Source organism: Pelophylax lessonae (genome assembly GCF_965119305.1).
Source record: "Pelophylax lessonae genome assembly, chromosome: 8".
NCBI lineage: Eukaryota > Metazoa > Chordata > Amphibia > Anura > Ranidae > Pelophylax > Pelophylax lessonae.
Window position 1 is genome coordinate 71,257,232 of NC_138775.1, and position 23,509 is coordinate 71,280,740.

Consider the following 23,509-nt stretch of genomic DNA (forward strand, 5'->3'; position numbering starts at 1 on the left):
TTTCGACCTTGTCCCTTGCACCCATTTCTCCAGATTCTTGGAATATTTTGATATGTACTGTAGAAGATGTACAGTTGTGTTCAAAATTATTCAACCCCCACTGAAATTGATTGTTTTGGCCAGTTTGACATTGATTTTGATCATTCAGTCATACTGCTTACAATTAAATCAAAGAGGCACGTGTAGGTCAGACAAATATAACATAACATTTATAATTAAATAACCACAAATGTCTTTTCTGTGCTCACATCATTATCAGTTTTATTCAACCCCCAAGTGACATTCAATCATAGTACTTAGTACAACATCCTTTTACAGTTATAACAGCTTTGAAACGTGAAGCATAGCTTGACACAAGTGTCTTGCAGCGATCTACGGGTATCTTCGCCCATTCGTCATGGGCAAAAGCCTCCAGTTCAGTCACATTCTTAGGCTTGTGCACTGCAACTGCTTTCTTTAAGTCCCACCAGAGGTTCTCAATCGGATTTAAGTCTGGTGACTGTGATGGCCACTCCAAAATGTTCCAGCCTTTAATCTGCAACCATGCTCTAGTGGACTTGGAGGTATGCTTGGGATCATTGTCCTGTTGAAAGGTCCAACGTCTCCCAAGCCTCAGGTTTGTGACGGACTGCATCACATTGTCATCCAATATCTCCTGGTACTGAAGAGAATTCATGGTACCTTGCACACGCTGAAGCTTCCCTGTACCTGCAGAAGCAAAACAGCCCCAAAGCATGATTGACCCCCCGCCATGCTTCACAGTAGGCAAGGTGTTCTTTTCTTCATAGGACTTGTTCTTCCTCCTCCAAACATAGTGTTGATCCACGGGCCCAAACAGTTCTAATTTTGTTTCATCAGTCCAGAGAACACTATCCCAAAACTTCTGTGGTTTGTCCACATGACTTTTGGCATACTGCAGTCGACTCTTCTTATTCTTTGGAGACAGCAAGGGGGTGCACCTGGGAGTTACGCAGTGTGCGCCGTATTGTCTGAGCAGAAACGTCAGTACCCACATCTGACAAATCTTTCCTCAGCAGTCACACGGGGACTTTTCTCCACTCTACGCTTCAGGTAGCGCACAGCAGTCGAAGTCAGCATCTTCTTTCTGCCACGACCAGGTAGCGTTTCAACAGTGCCCTTTGCCTTGAATTTGCGAATGATGCTTCCTATTGTGTCTCTTGGTATGTTTAACATCTTTGCAATCTTCTTATAGCCATTGCCCTTCCTGTGAAGAGTAATCACCTCTTCTCTTGTCTTCCTGGACCATTCTCTTGACTTCACCATGTTTGTAACCACACCAGTAAATGTCTAGAAGGAGCTGAGTATCAGTCATTTTAAAGCTGCCTAATTGGTGCTTATTAGGCTTTATTGCTGCTCCCTGACATTCACAGGTGTTTTCAATACCCAATTGAAAACACTTCAATGAACCTCTGTTCTTCAGAGTGGTAGTCTTTAAGGGGTTGAATAATTGTGTCAATGAAGAATTCACAAAAGAAACATTTACTACTGTATTACAAAACCAATTGATGTCATTTTAGTTGCATGTGGTCCATTAAGAAGTCCTTGTAGGATTTCATTCTGAATACAATTACAAATGTACACTAAATTCCCTAAAACCCTTTACAGCATTGGGGGTTGAATAATTTTGAGCACAACTGTATACAGTCTTTGCAATTTTACAATGGGGAACATTATTCTGAATAATTTCAACAATATTTAGACACCGCTTTTGACGGATTGGTGAAGCTCTTTCCAACTTTACTTTTGAGCTACGTGGGCTCTCTAAGATTTTTGTCATTTTACTGACCTCCAATTAACCTAATTAGTTTCAAAATATTATTTTCCTTGGTAGTACCACTAAAGTGGGTACATGGTGCGAACGATTGTCCCATTCTCTTTGCTATTTCACAGCAAGTTGGAACAGGTGAATGAAAATTTGTTAAACTCGCATTGCATTATTTTTCAAAGCATCCTCACGCTACATTCAATTTTTCAAAAGTGCCTACAACTCTTGCACACTAGTGTGTGTGTTTACAGTGTGTATGTATTGCATTCACAGCCCATTCCTAAAAGAAAATGCGTGCTGTCTTAGGCCCCTTTCACACAGGCGGACCGTTCAGATCCGCCTGTCCCTTTTTTTGGCGGATCTGAACGGTCCCCCCCATGCATCCCTATAGGGCATCGGATGTCAGCGGACGGTCCGTTCCCATCCAATTCCCCCATAGAGATGTATGGGGAACTGACAGGTGTGTCTCCGCACACAGTGCGGAGAACAGCGGTCCTCATCCTGCTCAGCGTGGGATTGGCGGATCGCTCCCCTGCTGAGATAAACGGAGTCCGTCTGACGGACGGGCTGTGTGAAAGAGCCTTTAAAGTGAAACTAAACTCTTACTCAACATTACCAATTTTTAATTCTTATGCTACTAGCCTTTATAAATAGGAAGGTATATTTTATATTTACTTGTGTTTAAACTATTTTTTGTACATTTCTTCAGCCGCTTCCTGGTTTCTGGCCTTGGCCAAAATGTCATGCACCCAAGTCTTCCTACACCTGGAGGATAAGCATATGCATGCATGCCTGAGCTAAGGGTATTTGGAATCCAGGTAATAAGTAAATGCTACATGAATCTTTCATTCTTACTCAAGATGGTCATAGCTAGAAATGCTAGGTGGGTCTTTTTAAAAAAAAAAAAATCTCAACAAAATAAAGCATGGAAAGATGGATGGATACGAGATCTTGCATTGATTATTAGAAATTAATTAAATGGCATTTTTACTGTAGAACGCTTTAGTTTTACTTTAATTCATTGCAACAAATTGCTAAAGTTTCAATCCAGTCTAAAGCTCAATTATTTTGCTTTAATGAGGTTGCGATTCATACCTAATTACAAGGGCCATGTATTGGTTGATTTGTAAAAGTGATGCCTTTTGATTTGGGTGTTGTGTGACAACCAGGACGTTTAGAACTTTCCTAAATGGGGGTGATTCTGAGGTTTTCCAACTGTTTGAAGCACATTGTTACCTACCACAGAGATTTCTTTGCTTATTTTGGTTTATTCGGTGTAAATAGGTGTAAATTACTTAATTTTTCTTTTTTTTTTTTTTAATTTTGCAAGCTTACAAACCGTTTTGTGTAAGACTATCAGAGGCAAAAATTATCATAAAGACATGGGTGATCAACCAACCATGATTATTTTAGTTCTAGCTTGACTAAACAGAATGAATATTTTGTCAAATGTGTTTTACTGACACTTCATAGAGTCAAAGGACCTAGTAGGTTCACGCTACCTGTTGGGGATGAGCAGAAATCACCCTGCCATGCATTCTTGGTGAGGTCAAGTATAGAATGAGTGCCAAATCAAAAAGTAAGAGTCCAAGATATTTTAAATTATTCATGGTTCAATCAAATTAAAAAAATCCAATGCATTTCAAGGGCAAAAAAACTCCACCCAAAGTAGGACTACAAAACAAATCGAAAATGTATATAAAAAAAAAGAGAATTGCAAATAACATGCAAAGTATATCGACCATAAAACCTTTGGCGTTAATAACGGCCATAAAAGAAGCTGTGTCCATAACCTTGCAAATTATTAAAATATATATGCGTGGGAAACCAAATGGAATTTTGTGACCGCAATTATATTTCAGGACATTACAGCCTTGTGAATACGCTCATCAAAAAACTGAACAGGGCTTCATAAGTACAGGTAGTAGAATGAAGCTTTGCAACAACTGTTCTGTATCACACTATTACTGCTTATAATAAATCCTAGCTGGAACAGCTGCACAGACATCAGAGCATTGATAAAATAGTCCCGACATACAGCACAATTCCAACCCAACTGAAGCAACACATGTAGCAACTGGCTAAAGAAATGGCCAGCAAAAGCTTCCCCAGGAGCGATGACAAACACTTTTCACAGTTGGCTTCTTTTGCAGCAGGGACAGTCCTCCTATATTCTGTGGAAAAGGAAGCATAATGTTCACTGCAGCATTTACACATCTGCCACGAAGCCACATAAGATTGCCGAGTGTTTTTTAGAGTAGGCAGATGTCTCATTGCCTATTCTTCTCGTTAAGACATCTACCTGTCTTTAGGAAGCCATCCTCTCAGCCTGTCTGACAAGGATGACTAATTGTCTTCTGTGTACACATTAATTACCAGCAATTGACAGTCTGTAATGAAAGGTGGGAAGGCAGAACATGATGTATGCACATTGCACGAATCATGTCATATAAACATTTGTGAACATTTTTTGTTGGAGATGTTGGTGCATAATAATCTACTTTTGAAATATTGTGCACAAATCTTGTCTGTATTTTATAACGGCATTGTGATCAGTTCATCAACCATACTAGTATTCGCTGAATTGAAGGTTAATTTTAAATCCTAGAAAGCTAAAGAACTCTCACTTTGATTTTTTTCAATGTTCTGTCCCCCAGGGAATAATCTACGTGCAGCATATTGTCCCATGTTCCTGCGTGTTTTGTAAGCCGAGATACTCGGTTGAACAGGGCCCTGTCCTCCACGGCTGTCCAACAATGTAGCTAGCTAAGAGCTAGCTCTTTGATAACTACTGCTCATCTTGGCTCCCAGTGCTTGCCTGAGACAAGAGGCTGCAAGAGAAATAGAGGGGAGATAGGGGATGGCATCAGCCTCCCATCCCTCTGCATTTCTCTTGCTGGCATTTGTTTCCAACAAGTGCTTGGAGCCAAGACCAGCACCGGTTATTAAACAGCTGTCACCTTACTAGCTTTGTTGGGCGGCTTTGAGAGGAAGGGGGTGCCCTGTCTCACTTTGTAGCTAGGCTTACAAAACGCATAGGAACATGTGACAAAGTACAAGCTGTTTGGCCGTACTTCTCCTGTACGTCACAGGAGTGCACTTAGTTAGCTAAAGCCCGCTGTTGTCACAGAGCTGGTCCTGGTTCTGAGAAGATCCCACCCATATGCCTGAACCAGCAGCTGGATCAGCCTCTCAGCGATCTGAGACCCCCCCCCCCCCACAGCCAATGTGCCTGTAAGCACTGGAGGGACAGAGCATAGAGCCATGACGGTCAATCGTCAGAGTGGAGGGGGTGAACTGAGCGATCAGTGGTGTTTGAATGCTCATTTCTCACTGTAGAGCCGGCGAGGGACAGATGCAGCATTGGATTGATGATGCACCCACCTATATGACTATAAATAATATATATTTTTTATAAATCAAGTCCGTACTTATTTTAATGCAAGACAGAGTAGGAAAATTTCCTATGCGTGTCTTTTTTTTTTAAAGCGGAGTTCCACCCAAAAATGGAACGTCTGGTTTAAGGCCTCCTGACCCCCTGACATGCCACATTTTTTTTTTTTGGGTGGGAGGGGGAGCGGGTACCTATATTTGACAGGTACCCGCTCCCACTTCTAGGCGGCCTGAGCGGAAGGACTCCTCTCCCCCTCCCTCCCTGCAATCTTCTGGGATACGTCACAGGTCCCAAAAGATTACCCGTCCACTCAGGATGCGTAACGTGACTCGCAAATGCGCAAGCTGTCACAGCCGGGTGCCAACACTAGAGATGCTGGCACTGCAGGGAGAAGAGGGAGAGAACCGAGGCTCCCCTTGGCCACATCGCTGGACAGTGGCACAGGTGAGCGTGTGTTTCTTAAGTCAGCAGCTACACTTTTTGTAGCTGCTGACTTTTAATAAACACAAAAACAGGTGGAACTCGGCTTCAAAGTGCCAAACCGGCCCAAAATATTTTATATTGTTATGGCTACAGTAAAGAAGGGTTAGAGCCCCTGTCACCTGTGCCCCTACTGGGGAAATCTATTCAATGGGAACACAGAGTGTGTGAATGGATTAGAACTTAGACTTGTTTTCTTACTGCTGTCTGTGGTTTCCTGTCCCGTTGATGTGCCCCCCCCATTTCAGCCATCGGCTTAGAGTCTATACTGCAACTGTAAGCTTCATCTCAACATTCATCTGGTGTCTGAGTAGGAAGACAAAGTTATCTATTAGCGGTATTTTATTTATGTATATACATAGTGTTGGAAAGGCTTGCTTCTACTTTTTCTAACATCTTAGTCTGCTTTATTACTGCATAAATCTAATTTTTGGGGAATGATAGAAAATGCATTTTGTTTCATGAATTGGATCCTGCAAGTGCTAAAGACTATTCTTATGCCTGCTGAAGTCATTCTGCTCTTCCTTTTTAGGAACCGCTTAAGCACATTAATTCTGAGTCCACTAAGCGCTCTTCATTTCAATGGTGTTCAAATGCAGTGAATATATTGAAATTCTAGCTCTTATCTTTTCAGGGGGTGAAACCAGCCAGCTTTGAGAAAGTGTCAGACCCTGAAATCAAAGAGATAATTGGGGAATGCATCTGTAAGAACAAGGAGGAGAGGTGAGAAGATTGTCCCTGCATTATCCGTGTAATGTAAATGTCAGTCTGATAATTACAATTCATGTTTGCTACGCAAATATTTGCCCAATCAGCTATAGCTCTGAAATGCTTCGCCCCGGGATCTCAATAGAGAGATTCTCTTATCGACCTGCTGCTGCATTTATGCAGGTCAGGTCTTTATAATTTATTTTCTGTGAGTCAGCTAAATCTTGGACAGCACTGGCAAATAGAACACTGTTGTTTTTTTAAAGCATTTTTCTAGAACAAATAAGCTCTCAAGGAAAGAAAATGTTGAACCTTAGAAGTGTTTACTATTTTAGATATCTGACTGTCTGGATATAGATACCATATTATTAGATGTGGGATGGCTGTGTTATGAAATGGAGTATAACCAGTTTATCTCGAGAAAAAAATGCCATTATTTGCACACATTAAAATCTGCATTGGTGGCTAGAAAATGACATAAAACTGCAGAAATTTATGTATTTTGTGCAATATGAGGCCCTGTAGAATACAATAAATTCGTAGTTGCAATTTTTTTATGTTGTGTGATATTTGTGCAATCAAATCTATATATTTTTTGTTAAAAATTAAAATAAAATTCTAGTGCACACAAACCCTATATTACCCCCAATTTTCTTGTACTAAAAAAAAAAAAAAAGAAAAAAAAAAAGAAAAAGATGTGCTTGTGTTGAATAAACGGATACCAAATATGTCAAACTGCATGCATGAAAGGGAGACAAAATGTTCTTTCTAAAGTTAGGCAGTACTTTCGGTCCACCCAGAACCCCCCTTAGTTTTTTTTTTTCCCCATCTTGCCCCTAAATCAGTATTGTCCTCAATTCAGCATATTCACCTGGCCAGTGGATTCCAATGTGACCTGCTGCTCCATTGTCAGACTGTGACCCATGCCACCATCTTTACTCCTGATGTCATTGGGTGCCAGTAACCTCTTCCTGGTTGAGATAACCTGGTCCCTTTATAGTGGGCGGCAAGCCCACCCTCCTCGTTGCAGTGTAAATGAAACTAAAGAATCCTGGAATATGTGAGATCAATATGAAAGAAAATTTCACTGAAGACAGCTGGGCGAGAATGACAAATGAGGCAGCCAAAAAAGAAAAAAGTAAACCAATAGGTTTTTTTTTTTTTGTATGCAGGAGGAGAGACCTAGAATTATTTTTTACTTGCGCATCCATGGCAATACCCACTATGGGTTGATGTTTTACATACTATGCATGCATTTGTGCTCTTATATTGCACATATCTGGGATGTTTTTTACATTTTTTAAAAGTTTATATATTAGTGTTTTAACACTTTTTTTTTTTTCGACTAACTTTGCTACCACAAGGAGCCTAATAAGCCCCCTATGTGAAAGCATTAGGCAGGCGACATGTACTTTTTATGGAGACATGAGGGGTGTATTGGCCCCCAGATTTCTCCTCTGTCTGCTCCAGCTGACCCAGTGCAGACCTGGCTTGAGCTGCTGTTTAAAGCGGAACTATACTTACCTTTTCTCAAGCACTGCAGTGTCCTGGAGCTTCCCCACTGGCCTCTGTCCTCTTTGGCCAGATCAGCGTCCAATCACTGATTTTCGGCTATTTTAATTGGCCCCGCCGAGATGTCACTGTCACACTTGCATGGGAGTTCATTCACCTCAGCATTGCTGAAATGGTACAGTGGGCTGCGCGCAGTCAAGTAAGAAACTTTAATGCAGAATAGACATACTATGTCTTATGAATTAAAAAGCCTGCCTGTTCTGCAGTTTTATGTTTTTTTCCTAAAGTTCCACTTTAATCAGCTTTGCTGACAAAATTTTGTCTGCTCTGAACTCATACTTGCGTCCAGGGATTTTTTTCTCACAGAATATGTGCAGGAACTTTCCTCTTGTCTCTGGGCCCTACCCACCTCCAAGCACCATCCCTTGGTTCCACCTCCTACCCACCTCCTAGTACTGCCCCAAGTATCATTTTGTGGTACTAAATAATTTGTATGAAATTTTGTTCTTGTCTAATAACAAGAAAAGCAGTAAAATATATCTTATGGAGCCAGCAACAATAGACTCCCACAGCAATAATAAACCCACAACAAAATACCACCCCAATAACAAAATATCGACCCCCTGCCACATTAGACCCCCCAACAGCAACAACAGCTGTCCCAGCAGCCAGCAACAATAAACCTCTCCCTCAATAGTAGATGCCCACCAACAACACAAGACCACCAGCAACAATAGACCCTCACACAAAAACTGGTCCCCACCAGTGACAATAGACCCTCCAGCACACCCCTTGCTATGACATACATTCAGTGTTGGATGCGCTGGAACTGCGTTCCCACTAAAAAAAAAAGCCCTGCATGCGTCAGAGCTGAACGCACACTCTACAGAGGACATTGTGTAACAAATGTTCCTCTGTGTCCTCCTGCATGCCATCATGACAGCGTTTTTTCATGCTCCCAGGAGGAGTGTGAGAGCCCAGAAATCACTGTGAGTAGGGGCGGTGGTGTTGACAAAAATAGAAACCAGCTCAAGGCTGCTGCTACTTCGTGAGCTTGTTTTCATCACTTCAAAGCCAGGACTTATAGGGCACGTCCTATGTAAGAAAGTGATGAGACACTATCATTAGAACAAGGAATTTTACAACATTTAAAGCTAAATTCTAGGAAAATATAAAATACACACAACGCATCTCTATATTCATTAATCATTTTAAAGTATTTTTTGAAATGCAAGTTGTACAATTATCTGAATATTCTTTGGTATTAGTCTCTTACAGTCCCTGAACTACAGAGACAGATGAGCTTTATAACAAATAAAAGTGACCAGCGGAATGAAGTTACTGTGAATAGAGGATATTAGATACCATAAAAAATAGGTGTAAGCTGCCACCAACCAACCGTTGGGGTGCAAGGGTGAGAATAAAGTGAAAGTGCGTGGAGGTTGATACAGGCGCTACCTATAAATGTGACTCGTAGATCAAAAAGGTGGTGAGCTTTAGCCCCTCTAATATACCTCCACAGATACTGTACATTCCCTATTCAGCACTGTCCCCATTCTATACTATGTAAATCAAATCCGTTGATATATATACTCATCTGCCACTTTATTAGGTACACCTTGCTAGTACCAGGTTGGACCCCCTTTTGCCTTCATAACTGCCTGTGGCATAGATTTAACAAGGTGTTGGAAACATTCCTCAGAGATTTTGGTCCATATTGACATGGTAGCATCACGCAGTTGCTGCAAATCTTCCGCCGAAATCTTCTACCACATCCCAAAGGTGCTCTATTGTGTTGAGATCTGGTGACTGTGGAGGCCATTGGAGTACAATGAACTCCTTTTCATGTTCAAGAAACCAGTTTGAGATGATTTGAGCTTTGTGACATGGTGTATTATCCTGCTGGACACTGTAGTCATAAAGGGATGGACATGGTCCTCAACAATACTCAGGTAGGCCGTGGTTTTTAAGCAATGCTCAATTGGTACTAAGGTGCCAAAATTGTGCCAAGAAAAAAAAAACACACCATTACACTACCACCAGCTGGATCTGTTGATACAAGGCAGGATGGATCCATGCTTTCATGTTTATGCCAAATTCTGACCATACCATCTGAATGTCGCAGCTGAAATTGAGACTCATCAGACCAGACAACATTTTTCCAATCTTTTATTGTTCAATTTTGGTGAACCTGTGCGAAAGAGTGGCACCCGGTGTGATCTTCTGCTGATGTAGCCCATCTGCTTCAAAGTTCGATGTGTTGTGCGTTCAGAGATGGTGTTCGGCATACCTTGGTTGTAACGAGTAGTTAGAGAGTACTAGAGATACTGTTGCTTTGCTATCATCTAAAACCAGTCTGCCTATTCTCCTCTGACATCAACAAGGCATTTTTTTCCACACAACTTCTGCTCAGTGGCTATTTTCTGTTTTTCAGACCAGTCTCTGTAAACCCTAGAAATTGATGTGCATGAAAATCCCAGTAGATCAGCAGTTTTTAAAAACCCAAGACCAGCCCGTCTGGCACCAACTACAATGCCGCATTCAAAGTCACCTAAACCCACTTTTGTCCCCATTCTGATGCTTGGTTTAAACTTCAGCAAGTCGTCTTTACCATGTGTAGATGCCTAAATGAATGCCATGTGATTGACTGATTAGCAATTTGTATTACCAAGCAATTGAACTGACAGGTGTGTGTATGTATATGTATATGTGTATGTATATGTATATATATATATATATATATATATATATATATATATATATTACATACACACACACACACACCGCGGGTATAGAAAAGAATCGCCCCCTTTAAAATGACAATTTTGTTTCTTTGCAGCCTGAAATGAAGACACACTGTTTTTTGTTTTATCCAGCTGTATTTACTCAGTGCACCTTTTTTTTTTTTTTTTCAAAATTCTTTTACTCAGTGCACCTTTTAACATCCAAGTGAAAGATCGAACACCCACATGTCAGAAAAAACGTAATAAATAAAAAAACAAGCACTGAGTTGGAAAAGATCACTCCCTCCTAAAAATGACTTGTAAACTCAATCAGGTGTAGCTAATAACCACCTCAATGGCACACAAAGCCAAATTACTTTCAACTGTTGTCAGCTGTGGTCATTTTGATTAACTCAGCACGAAAAGAGCTTTCCTGGAGCATTTCAGTGCCTGCTAGTGCAACTGAAGCAAACAATCTAACTATGAGGGACAAGGCACCGTCGAAAGATCTCCGGGATAAAGTTGTGGACCGGCACAAGTCAAGAGATGGATACAAAAACATTTAAAAGACTTTATCAATGCCTAGAAGCACATTGAAGTCTATTATTAAGAAGTGGAAGGTTTTAGGTACAACACAGACCGTCCCTGGATTAGGACGTCGCTCCAAACTGGATGAAAGAGCCAGGAGGAAACTGGTCAGAGGGGCTAGCAAGAGGCCTACAGCAACTCTGAAGCAGTTGCAGGAATTTATGACAAAGGGTGCTCATTATGTGCATGTGACAACAATATCACAAAGTTTCCACAAATGCAGCTTATATGGGAGGATTGCAAGAAAAAAGCCACTGCTTAAAGGCCACATGCAGTCACGACTGAGATTTGCCAAAACACACCTTGAAGGTTCTGAGACCACATGGAAAAAAGTGTTCTGGTCAGATGAAACTAAAATTGAATCATTTGGCCTCAACGCCAAACGATATGTCGGTTGGAAATCCAATACAGCTCACTGCCAAATGACACCATTCCTACAATAAAGCATGGAGTTGGTAATTTCCGGTTATGGGGGTGTTTTCTCTGCAACAGGGACTGGAGCACTTATCAGGTTAGAAGGAAAAATGGATGATGCAAAATACCAGCAAATTCTTGAGAAAAATCTGCTGCCCTCTGCAAGAAAGCTGTTAATGGGAAGGTATTTTACCTTCCACGACGGTGACCCAAAGCACACACCCATTGAAAATCTGTGGAATGACTTCAAGTTCTGCAGAGTGGTCAAATTTTGCAAGTCTAGATGTGCAAAGTTAGTAGAGACATATCACAACAGACTAAAGGCTGTAATTTAAAGCAAAATGTGGTTCAACAAAAATACTGACACAAGGGGGCGATCTTTTTTTTTTTTTTTTTTTTTTAGCTTTTTTTTTCATGTATAAAATAAAAACAAGTTATTGACTTATTTTGAAATCCTACTGGTACCTAAAAGATCTAGTTATGTTACAACGGACAGTCTGGTAAAAGGGATTTGGAGCATAACCAATTGGGAGTCTGTGATACTCAAGTTAACAACCCCTGATCTAGCAAATATAATAAACCTATGGTATATAAGTGGTAGACTGAGGGAAAACAAGCCACATGTAGACTATAAGCATACCCCCAGCAGTTGTGGGCAAAGCAACGGGTTCTGTATGAAAGGCTGAAACTCTTCCCAAAGCAGTAGGACATGCTTCTCAACTTTAGAACTTGAAAAACCTTGGTAAAGAGGTGATATAGCTTAAACCCCAATGTTTCAACCCCTGTAGGTTCAATTAAATAAAGTGATAAACAGACTGCATTGGTGACTACAACAGCAAGATTTTGTTATCTTTTAACGTTCTTAAATCAGAGAGATGAAACCTAGTAGGTTGCTTTGGGTTACTGCACATCATTACTGTTTACATCTAATATAGAATATCCTATATTTTATAGATTGGCGATAAAATGTGTGTAAGCCTCTCATGACTGGTTCTCACCTTTTCATTGCTAAATATAAAGAGTCCTTATTTATGTAGAATTTTGCCTAGGCCCAGTCATGCCTGGAACAGGGGGGATTACCAGAAGCAGACTGTATATTCGGTGGTAGACTGGAAACAAGATCTGTAAACAAGACCTCTTGCCTTACTTTTAACATCAACATATATTTTTTTTTTCTATTTTTTAGAACTTTTTATTTTTAGAAGTAGAGAACATATTACAATTGCCCAACTTCCCTTGCTCAAGTTACAATTACAACTTGTTTTGGAATTGGCATAAGGAAGATTTAAAACTCTTTTGGTATTGGTCCTTAAAACAAAATGCATAGCTTTAATAGATACCATTTATCTATTTATTTATATATATATATATACACTCTGTTAACCCTTCTCTTAGTGAGAATGGTTTAGTATGTGTTTTAGGTGCGAGTCAGACAGTTTGTACCCATTAAGTGTGCTTACCTATGGGGGATTCTCTTATGCACACAATTCCCAAGCTAGCCGTTCGGTTAAAGAATGATTGCAATTGCTCTTGCTCTATTTGGATTAATATACCGTATATACTCGAGTATAAGCCGAGTTTTTCAGCATGTTTTTTCATGCTGAAAATGCACCCCTCGGCTTATACTCGAGTCACTGACTGGAGTGTCTTAATAAAAATGGCGCCGCTCGGCGCCGACGTGTCACTGCGCATGTGCCGCATGCCCAGAAATAGCCGAACGTGTTCGGCTTTTCCCGAGCATCGGTGGCGCATTTGCGGTGACGTATGGCGGCGCCAGGGTGGCGCGATTTTTAAATCGAAGACGGCGCCTCACCGACAGGTAAGTGAGATGCCTCCGCAGCCCCTGTATTTCCTCATGCAGTGCTGCGGGCATGGTACAGGACATTCTTCTGTACCATGCCCGCAGCACTGCATCTCCTGTGCCATGCCTGTAATTACTGTGCCATGCCTATACCTACTGTGCCATGCCTATACCTACTGTGCCATGCCTATACATACTGTGCCATGCCTGTAATTACTGTGCCATGCCTATACCTACTGTGCCATGCCTATACCTACTGTGCCATGCCTATACATACTGTGCCATGCCTGTACATACTGTGCCATGCCTATACCTACTGTGCCATGCCTATACATACTGTGCCATGCCTGTACATACTGTGCCATGCCTGTAATTACTGTGCCATGCCTATACCTACTGTGCCATGCCTATACATACTGTGCCATGCCTGTACTTACTGTGCCATGCCTGTACTTACTGTGCCATGCCTATACCATCACCTGTACTATGCCTATACCATCACCTGTGCCATGCCTGTACCATGCCTGTACCGTGACCTGTGCCATGCCTGTACCGTGACCTGTGCCATGCCTGTACCGTGACCTGTGCCATGCCTGTACTGTGACCTGTGCCATGCCTGTACCATGACCTGTAACATGCATGTACCATGACCTGTGCCATGCCTATACCTTCACCTGTGCCATGCCTGTACCATCACCTGTGCCCTGACCTGTGCCATGCCCTTACCATGACCTGTGCAATGCCTGTACTATGACCTGCGCCATCTCCTGTACCATGCCCGCAGCCCCTATTTTGTGTCTCGTGGTGGTCCAGTTGGGTCCAGTAGCTGCAGCATTTCCCACCCTAGGCTTATACTCGAGTCAATAAGTTTTCCCACTTTTTTGTGGCAAAAGTAGGGGTCTCGGCTTATATTCGGGTCGGCTTATACTCGAGTATATACGGTACTTTTCATAGGTTTTAAAAATGATGTACAAACTTGTGAAGGTTTCTAGTAGGCACTTGTTAATGTTTCAGTATTTCACCTTATGTGCCCCCTGTCCTAACAGAGAAGCCATCTTTAGTTTAGCGTTCATTAGCTATTCTGACACAGAATAACTTTGACCATGGTTTTGTTGTTTCAGGTATGAAATTAAAGACTTACTAAGCCATGCTTTCTTTGCTGAAGACACGGGGGTTAGGGTGGAACTGGCTGAAGAAGACCACGGCAGAAAATCCACAATTGCCTTAAGACTATGGGTAGAAGACCCCAAGAAACTGAAAGGAAAACCCAAAGATAATGGAGCCATTGAGTTTACTTTTGACCTGGAAAAGGAAACTCCAGAGGATGTTGCCCTGGAAATGGTAAATTAGTAATACTGATGTTGTTGCACGTAGACTGTCCAGGCTATTCGATTTCTTGTTACTGTGATCAGATATTGGTAAAAGTATATATAACCCAATCAGTATAGACTCAGATAGGCTTTAGAATGACCCACTCACTACACAGTCAAACTAATCTGAACTATTCTCTAAATCAAGATGATGTATTCTGAACTTTACAGCTGCCTCTGTCTTCATACTCTGCTGTTTTGCTGATCCCCAGCTGTGGCAGGTATCAAAAACCTGAAGGTATGTTGAATACCCTCTGTCCTTGCCACATGCAATGGCTCCCCTCCACCCTATGATGTCCCCTGTGGTGATGAATGCATGCCCCAGAGGCTGTAACACCAAAACCCATTCAGTAACGGGAGTTCCTATATTTCTTCTTTGAGTGAACCTCAGTTTCTTGTTATAGCCTACAAAGGAGAATTTTCATGTTGGGAAGTAGCACACAGAGTTCAGGCATATCTTAGATTGTGTGGCATTACCTCCTAAAAAAATATGATTGTACACTTTAATTCATAGCAGCTATATACAGGTATATGGTACAATTAAAGCAGCTATATACAGGTATATGGTACAATGAAAGCAGCTATATACAGGTATATGGTACAATGAAAGCTGGTGGAACCAATCACTGACTTTCTTTTCTTGTTCGTTTTTTTTTTTTTTTTCTTTTTTTTATTAACCGTCAACAAACAACTAAATTGGACCTGGTCATGCATTTTGCGTGTTTCTTTTAAAATATTGAACGCATTTCCATCAGCACTTACCAGATCAAATATTAGATGCCTGAAAAATGGTTTAACAACCAGGGAAGAAAATTGCTTTTTCTAATTGGATCAATATTGTGTATTCTAAGAAGAGGATGTCATTAATGGGATCAATCCTTCCCTCTGATCACACTAAAGATGATTCTTTGCTGGGAGATAATGTAGGTACAGCACAAGTGGACAGTAAGAGGCTGGTGTTTTCATCCTGTACGAAGGTATTGTAGTGGAAACTGTGTCAGGCAATCAATGAATGTCTTATATTGTGCCGAATAAACGGAGTTTGCTGCATTGGAACACTTTTAAATGTTTTACTGGAATCAGCATTACATAGCAGTTTAGTGCACAATGCCACTTGTTGATGGTACTTGTCAGCTCCTAGCACCTAATAACTTAACTGTTTGCATTTCAGTAGATTTAGATTTGGTGCAGCAAAAATATGTTAAACAAAAAGTGTTCCGTACCCCTTTACTATGGACTTTCCCTAGATCATTATGTCACATTGTTGACTCCTCTGCCAGTAAGACTTTGCCAGTAGCAGCATCGGCAAGGTGCATTTGCCACTTTGTCTAATGAATGTCGCTCCCTCACTGGCCAACCAAATCAATCAGTCAATCAATAAAGTGCTTAATGACGGTGCTGAACTGGGTTGGCTGATAAAGTGCTTGAATAAAAAGGTGCTTGGCTGATAAAGTGCTTGGGTGAGTAAATGTGCTATTCTAGTGCCAATATCATAAATATAGATACACCCACAATTAACGCGTGGGTAGTGAGTAACACTCTCTACACCATAAAAATTACGTGAAAATACTGCAAAAAATCAGTGCTTGAATAACACCCCTACTGTGTTTTAACCACTTTACCACCGGAGCATTTTGCTGTCTTATGTCTGGGCCACTTTTTGCGATTCGGCGCTGTGCGACTTTAACTTACAATTGCGCGGTCGTGCGACGCCGTACCCAAACAAAATTTGCGTCCTTTTTTTCCCACAAACAGAGCTTTCTTTTGGTGGTATTTGATCACCTGTGCAATTTTTTTTTTTTTCTTTTTGCGCTATAAACAAAAAAGCGTTTATTTTGAAAAAATAACAATATTTTTAACATTTTTTTTTATATGAAATTCCCCCCAAAAAAGATGTAAAAACCAATTTTTTTTTAAATTTTTGGCCAATTTGTTTTTTGCTACCTATGTTTGGTAAAAAAAAATCACAATAAGCGTATTTTGATTGGTTTGCGCAAAAGTTATTGCGTTTACTAACAAAGGGAAAGATTTGTCATTTTTGGTGTTTTTTTTTTTTTAACGCGTAATTGTGGCGAGCTGCGATTTTTTTTTTTTTTTGCGACATTGCGGCGGACAGATCGGACCCTTTACTGACATTTTTGACACTTTTGGGGGTACCAGTGACATTACTGCAGTAATCAGTGCTATATATATATGCACTGTTACTGTAAAAATGACACTGGCAGGGAAGGGGTTAATTTTATTGGAGAGGGAGGGGTTAATGTATGCCTGGTGCTTACTGACGTGTGTGGGGGGAGGTGACACAAGGACAGATCCAGGGTTCAGCTATGCTGAACCCTGCAATCTGACCCTGCCTGTCACTTAGGAGATCCGCCTGCTTGTGTTTACACAAGCAGGCGGATCTCCACACTAGATCCCCGACGATCGGGGAAGAGCGGCGGCGATCGCCGCTGCTCCTCCCCTGGCCCGTCTCCCGCTGTGACTGAAAACAGCGGGAGCGAGCCTCCGAGAAAGGGGAGTGTCTGACGACGTAGCACTACGTCGTCAGACGATAACGAGCCACTCTGCCGCAGTAATATTACTGTGGGCAGAGGTAAAGTGGTTAAAGGATACTCCAGGATATGGTGGCGGGACCCTGTATATCCCCATAGGGGAAAAAAAGTGGTTTGTGACCTGGTGCTAAAACACAGGTCAGATTATGAGGTGAGAGGCCATCCGTATATGGTGAAGGGATCACAAGCACCTTTTTTACCTATTTATTGATCACCTGAGCACCTTTGGGATATCGAAGAGACTTACTTTGTTGGATATAGGTCATGGACTGCAATAATTGATGTGGCATTATCTATCATCAACACTGGATGTTATGTTTGCTCTTTAGTAGCACTTTTACTTATCCAAGCACAGGCTTATTTTGCAGGATTTGCACATGTTGTTTAAACACATTTTTTTTTTTGCAGTATTTGCACGTCCTAATTTTTATGGTGTAGAGTGTTACTCACTACCCACACGTTATTGTTAATTGTGGGTGTATGTTTAGTATCTATAGTTATAATATTGGCACTAGGATAGCACCTTTACTCACCCAAGCACTTTATCAGTAGAATAGCACCTTTTTATTCGAGCACTTTATCAGCCAACCCAGTTCAGCACTGCCATTCCACTAAGCACTTTATTGGTTGATTTGCACAATTTTTATGATCAGGTGTCAGCAGCGGTGTGTCTTATGATTTGATTGTTCAATTTGAACTATAGACAATGTTTGAGGACTCCGATCTTTCGATACAGCCAGGCTGTTGTTTCACCCTGCTACTATGGATGAAATTGGATTAAGTCTCTTTCCTTAGGACGACTTGGTGAACTAACAATTATCTTCAGGACACTCTTCACTAGCATCCTCTTTCTTCTCCACTGCTGACACCCATCCACTGACTATCCTATGCTTAGGGGTGGCCCCCCTCAGGTCATGCCCCTTGACACCCGTCCTTGTACTCACACGATACTGTGGTCCCAGGGTCTCCCCTCTGTCAGCTCTCCTGGACCTCTGGGTACAGCTCCTCTCATCAATTTCTCAGGATGACTTCCTGCGACCGCATGACACCTTCAGAGGAGGAGGCAGCCCCCGCAGCACATGTGCTCCTGGCTTTTATACAGTATCCCAGAATCCATTGAGGTGAACTGCCCTCTGCCCATCGCCAGGACTGTATCGAAAGATTATGCACCCATCCTTTAGGTTTCCTCCCACTGTCCAACATACCTCCCTATTGGACCAGCGTGAAACACTATCTAGACTGAATGAATCGCATTCTGAGCACAACGAGCAGACCTCACGAACAGATCCTGTATTCTGGTAGGCAGAAAGCAATATAGATTTACCTGCAGCCCCTCTAGTAAGCAGACACCGCTCATTACTATACTCTCTCACTAGCGCCTACCTGGGTGGATGCTACATGTACATTTGTAATATGCAAATCCTATAAAAATTTAATTTTAGGTCTGGGGGCAAGTTAAAATTTTGGATGTTCCCATACTTTCAGTTAGAGGAGCTTCTGTTTTCCCCCAAAAAAATTAAAAGTAAGCAGCTACAAATACTGTAGCTGCTAACATTTAAAATAAGGACACTTACCTGTCCAGGGACCCAGCGCTGTTCTCACCCATGCCGATTCTTCATTGGACTTCGGGTCCAGATGCCAGCATCCTAACTATAGGGAGAAAAAGGCAAGCTTCCTGATTCGCATGCCCGAGCTACGCTGCACTTTGTCAAGGGTCCGGAAGTCTTCTGGGACCTGTGATATGTCCCTGAAGGCTGCGACTAAGGAAAGGGGGTAAACCCACCCCCCACCCCAAAAAAAACCTAATTGGCAGAAGGGGGATGGCAAACAAGTGGAACTTCCTCTTTTGGGTTAAGTTCAGCTTTAAAGTAACAGTAATCATAAAGCTGCACTTTAACCCTAAGATTTAACCCCAACATTTAACCCTTGGAGTCCTAATAACTGACGTGGGAAAGCAAAATATAAATAAAAGCACATAAAATAAAAGAATTGGTATACTGCATAATCTCATGACATTATTATTATTATTATTATTATTATTATTATTATTATTATTATTATTATTATTATAATCGCATACAATTTTCACAATAAAATGTTTTTTGAAGTACTTATCCTTTAACCTTTCTACTGCTACTATCACAAGTATTAATGGCGCAGCAGTATAAGGCAGTGTTTCTCAACTCCGGTCCTCAGGGCACACTAACAGGCCAGGTTTGCAAGAAAACTGAAATACATCACAGGTGATATAATTTGCTGCTCAGCGATTGCAGTATTCTAGTCTGCATCTGCCCAAGGTAATACTTAAAATCTGGCCTGTTAGTGTGCCCTGAGGACCAGGGTTGAGAAACACTGGTATAAGGATCTAAACAGTGTAGTGCAGTTGTGGTTTGTTTGCATGTTGCAGAGCTGGCTTCAGGCTCTGCAGTAGAAGTGATTTAAGGCAGCTGTAAAGTCACCGTACCACTTCTGTCAGCTAGAAATGGAAATTGTTGCTCAACACATAATTATAAATATAAACACACAAATAATTCTAAGGCCACTATTTTATTGTTTATTCCAAATTGATGAGCTGTAAATTTCTTAAAATCACCTTTGGAACATGTTGGATATTGTAGTTTGGCGCCATTTGCAATTTCTAAATTGACATATTTGATATCTGTTTAATTGACTCGGTCTCCTCTTTTATATTTTATCAACCTATTTGAGATGTGTCAACATATTTGAGATGTGTTATGTGCACTAAAGTAAAGTGCATTTTTAGCAATATACACAGTTGCACTAATATCATGTGACATAAAAAAATGTCAACTACCATCATTTTATTCTATGGGCCATCCTTCGAAAATAAATACGGTAATATGTTTTTGGGTCAAAGCAAAAAAGATTAAAGCAACGACACTCTAAATGTAATTGGTATTTATTAAATACAATTGTTAACAGTCTAGGTGCATATGAGTAGAGCCAGTGCTCATTTGATTTAAGTATTGCTAGCTTAGGTTGGTTTGGCATCTCCTATGGGGAAGATTCAATCAGAAGCTCTTCCAGATACAGCCAATTGGCAGAACACAACAAGGTAAATGCAGGTCTATTTGGGGAGATTATATTGCATCTTCCATCTGACTTGGGGATGCCTGGCATTTCAGCAGGACGACCACACCTATTAAAACAATGGTTTGCCATTTGACTTTATATGAGGTGCAACACACACAGCCACTAAATACATAGTAGACATGATTACCAATTTGATGTATGGATTCAGTTCTTGTTACATTACATAGATAGGAGTAAAATAATATCAAGCTTATTTGTAATGGTTCTAGAACAATACATTGCATACAAGATCAAAATATTCCAAGTACCCATACATAATTAGATTAAAAAATGCACCCTAAAACTTGATGTTTTTCATGAATCTGTTTACTTCCTCAGGAGTAGGTGCTCATATAAATACTCATAACGCAAGACCTCAATTTTAAAGTATATAGCACAATTGGTAATATTATTCAAACCTCGAGGGCCACCTAAGGGACCCAATAATTACAAATTAGCTAAAATTAAATACACATGGCAATATTTCCAATTGGTGACCACCAGGAACATCTGACTCAGAAGCTGTGGAAGTAGGACCCTGGAGGACCCAAGGGGACAAACAGAAGATGGGTACAGAGTGGGAAGTATGTCTATCCAGTTATATTGCCCAGAGTAGTTATAACTGCTATAAAGAAAATAATGTGCCTGGTTAGATTATATACCTGGGTCCAACTGAAGTAATTTAGACAGAAATAATAATAAAGTGAGACTATAACCGCAGTGTAATGGTGATCAGAAGAAAACAAATAAAATATGAATAGTGCTGCTAAGGCTGTGCCTAGGTACATCAATGAAAATAAGAAAAGGAAACCCATATCTGAGAAATCAAAAAAGATAAAGAAATATATGGATATAAATCCACCAGAGAAGAAAGAGAAAACTAGACCACCAAGTCCGCGAACAAGTAAAAATAAATAATTGGCACCAAGACCCACCATGAGTAAAACATAATGGAGCTAAAGAGCCAAAGTGTTGATCCACAGTCTCCTGATAAAAAAAAAAAAAAGAAACACCCCCTCCTGTCCCTCCAATGTATACCCCAAAGGGGCTCTGCCATGTAAGAGGAGCTAGGCACGAGCATAGACCGGCGTCTGCCACCACGCAGGAAAAATGGTGCCAAAGATACGAATTTCCACCAGGCTGCAAGATAACTTAATACGCAGTGGCGTAATGATGCAGCACACGCACTGACGTCACTTACCAAGCGCAAACATGGTGCAGATGCTGCACAGACCCTGCCCATCAAGAATGAATAGGCATGGATAGTGAAGGGTGGTAAACCTCCCAATAGCACTGCAGTACCCGGGACAAAACAACCCCAACAGCTGGTCCCAGAAAACGGAAATGCCACATAAAGTAAGTGTCTGCATGGTCCATATAGTCAAACTAATCTGGCATTCATTTCTTACAACACAAATTATCTTGATAAAGAACCCTAAGATACAGCAGACCACAGGTGGGCGAAGGTGTCTTCCACCTACATCAATACAGCAAAAAATAAAATGTCATCTGATGCCCCCAGTGGTGCAACCCTATCCCTACATATACAGGTGCATCTCATAAAATTAGAACATCATCAAAAAGTTAAATTTATTTCAGTAATTCATTTCAAAAGTGAAACTCCTATATTTTATATAGATGCGTTACACACAGAGTGATATATTCCAAACATTTTTTTTTTATTTTTTTTAATTTTGATGATTATGGCTTACAGCTATTGAAAACCCAAAATGCAGTATCTCAGAAATGTGAATTTTACATAAGACCAATAAAAAAGGATTTTTCAATGCAGCAATATTGGCTTACTGAAAAGTATGTCCATGTACAGTATAGTATGCACTCAATACTTGGTCGGGGCTCCTTTTGCATGAATTACTGCATCAATGTGGCATGTCATAGAGACGTTTAGCCTGTGGCACTGCTAAGGTTTTATGGAAGCCCAGGTTGCTTTTGATAGCAGCCTTCAGCTCCTCTACATTGTTGGGTCTGGTGCCTCTCATCTTCCTATTAACAATACCCCACAGATTCGTCAGTCGAGTTTGCTGGCCAATCAAGCACAGTGATACCATGATCATTAACCCCTTCCGTACCGCGTCATGTAAAATGACGTCGGCACAAATCCTTTCTCGATCCGGGCGGACGTCATATGACGGCGCCCGGATCTCCCCGCTACTGCGCGCCCCCGGGGGCGCGCAGCGCGGCGATCGGGGGTGAGGCTCGTCCCTCGGACTGAGCCCAACCCCGATCAAGGTAAACAGCCAATGAAATTGGCTGTTTACCACGTGATCGGCTGTGTCAATCACAGCCGATCACATGAGCGGCTCCAGCGCGAGCCGCTCGTTCCTTCCTTAATGCGCGCCCCCGGGGGCGCGTATCGCGGCGATCGGGGACGAGGCTCGTCCCTCGGACAGAGCCCATCCCCGATCTAGGTAAAGAGCCAATGAAATTGGCTCTTTACCACGTGACCGGCTGTGTCCAATCACAGCCGGTCACAAATGTCATCAGAGAACACAGTAACTAGCTGTCACCGTGTTCTCCTCCTCACACACTGATCCTGTGTGAGGAGGAGAGTGTGGTAACAGCTAGTTACCAAGTACAGTGCACCCCAACCACACTGATTGCCCCCCCCCCCCAATAAAGAGCACCTGTCACTAGCCCATCAAAGTACCCGAGTACCTGTCACCAGCCCATCAGGTACTCTGATGACAGGTACTCGGGTACTCTGATGACAGGTACTCTGATGGGCTGATGACAGGTATTCGGGTACTCTGATGGGCTGATGACAGGTACTCGGGTACTCTGATGACAGGTACTCGGGTACTCTGATGGGCTGATGACAGGTACTCGGGTACTCTGATGACAGGTACTCGGGTACGCTGATGACGGGTACTCAGGTACTCTGATGACAGGTACTCGGGTACTCTGATGACAGGTACTCGGGTACTCTGAGTACCCGTCACCGGAGTACCCGTCATCGGAGTACCCGAGTACCTGTCACCTACCCATCAGAGTACCCAAGTACCTGTCACCTACCCAACAGAGTACCCGAGTACCTTCCACCTGCTCATCAGAGTACCTGACACCTGAA

General features: G+C 41.6%; 1 protein-coding gene across 2 annotated transcripts in view; it reads left to right on the forward strand.

Annotated features, from left to right (window-relative positions):
* Window positions 1–23,509, forward strand: part of WNK2 (WNK lysine deficient protein kinase 2) — a 403,248-nt gene that overhangs the window by 237,362 nt on the left and 142,377 nt on the right. For both annotated transcript variants that reach the window (XM_082265480.1, XM_082265479.1), the window contains exons 6-7: window positions 6,295–6,383; window positions 14,528–14,747. In XM_082265480.1, coding sequence (XP_082121606.1) covers window positions 6,295–6,383; window positions 14,528–14,747 — 309 coding nt within the window. The remainder of the gene's footprint in view (window positions 1–6,294; window positions 6,384–14,527; window positions 14,748–23,509) is intronic.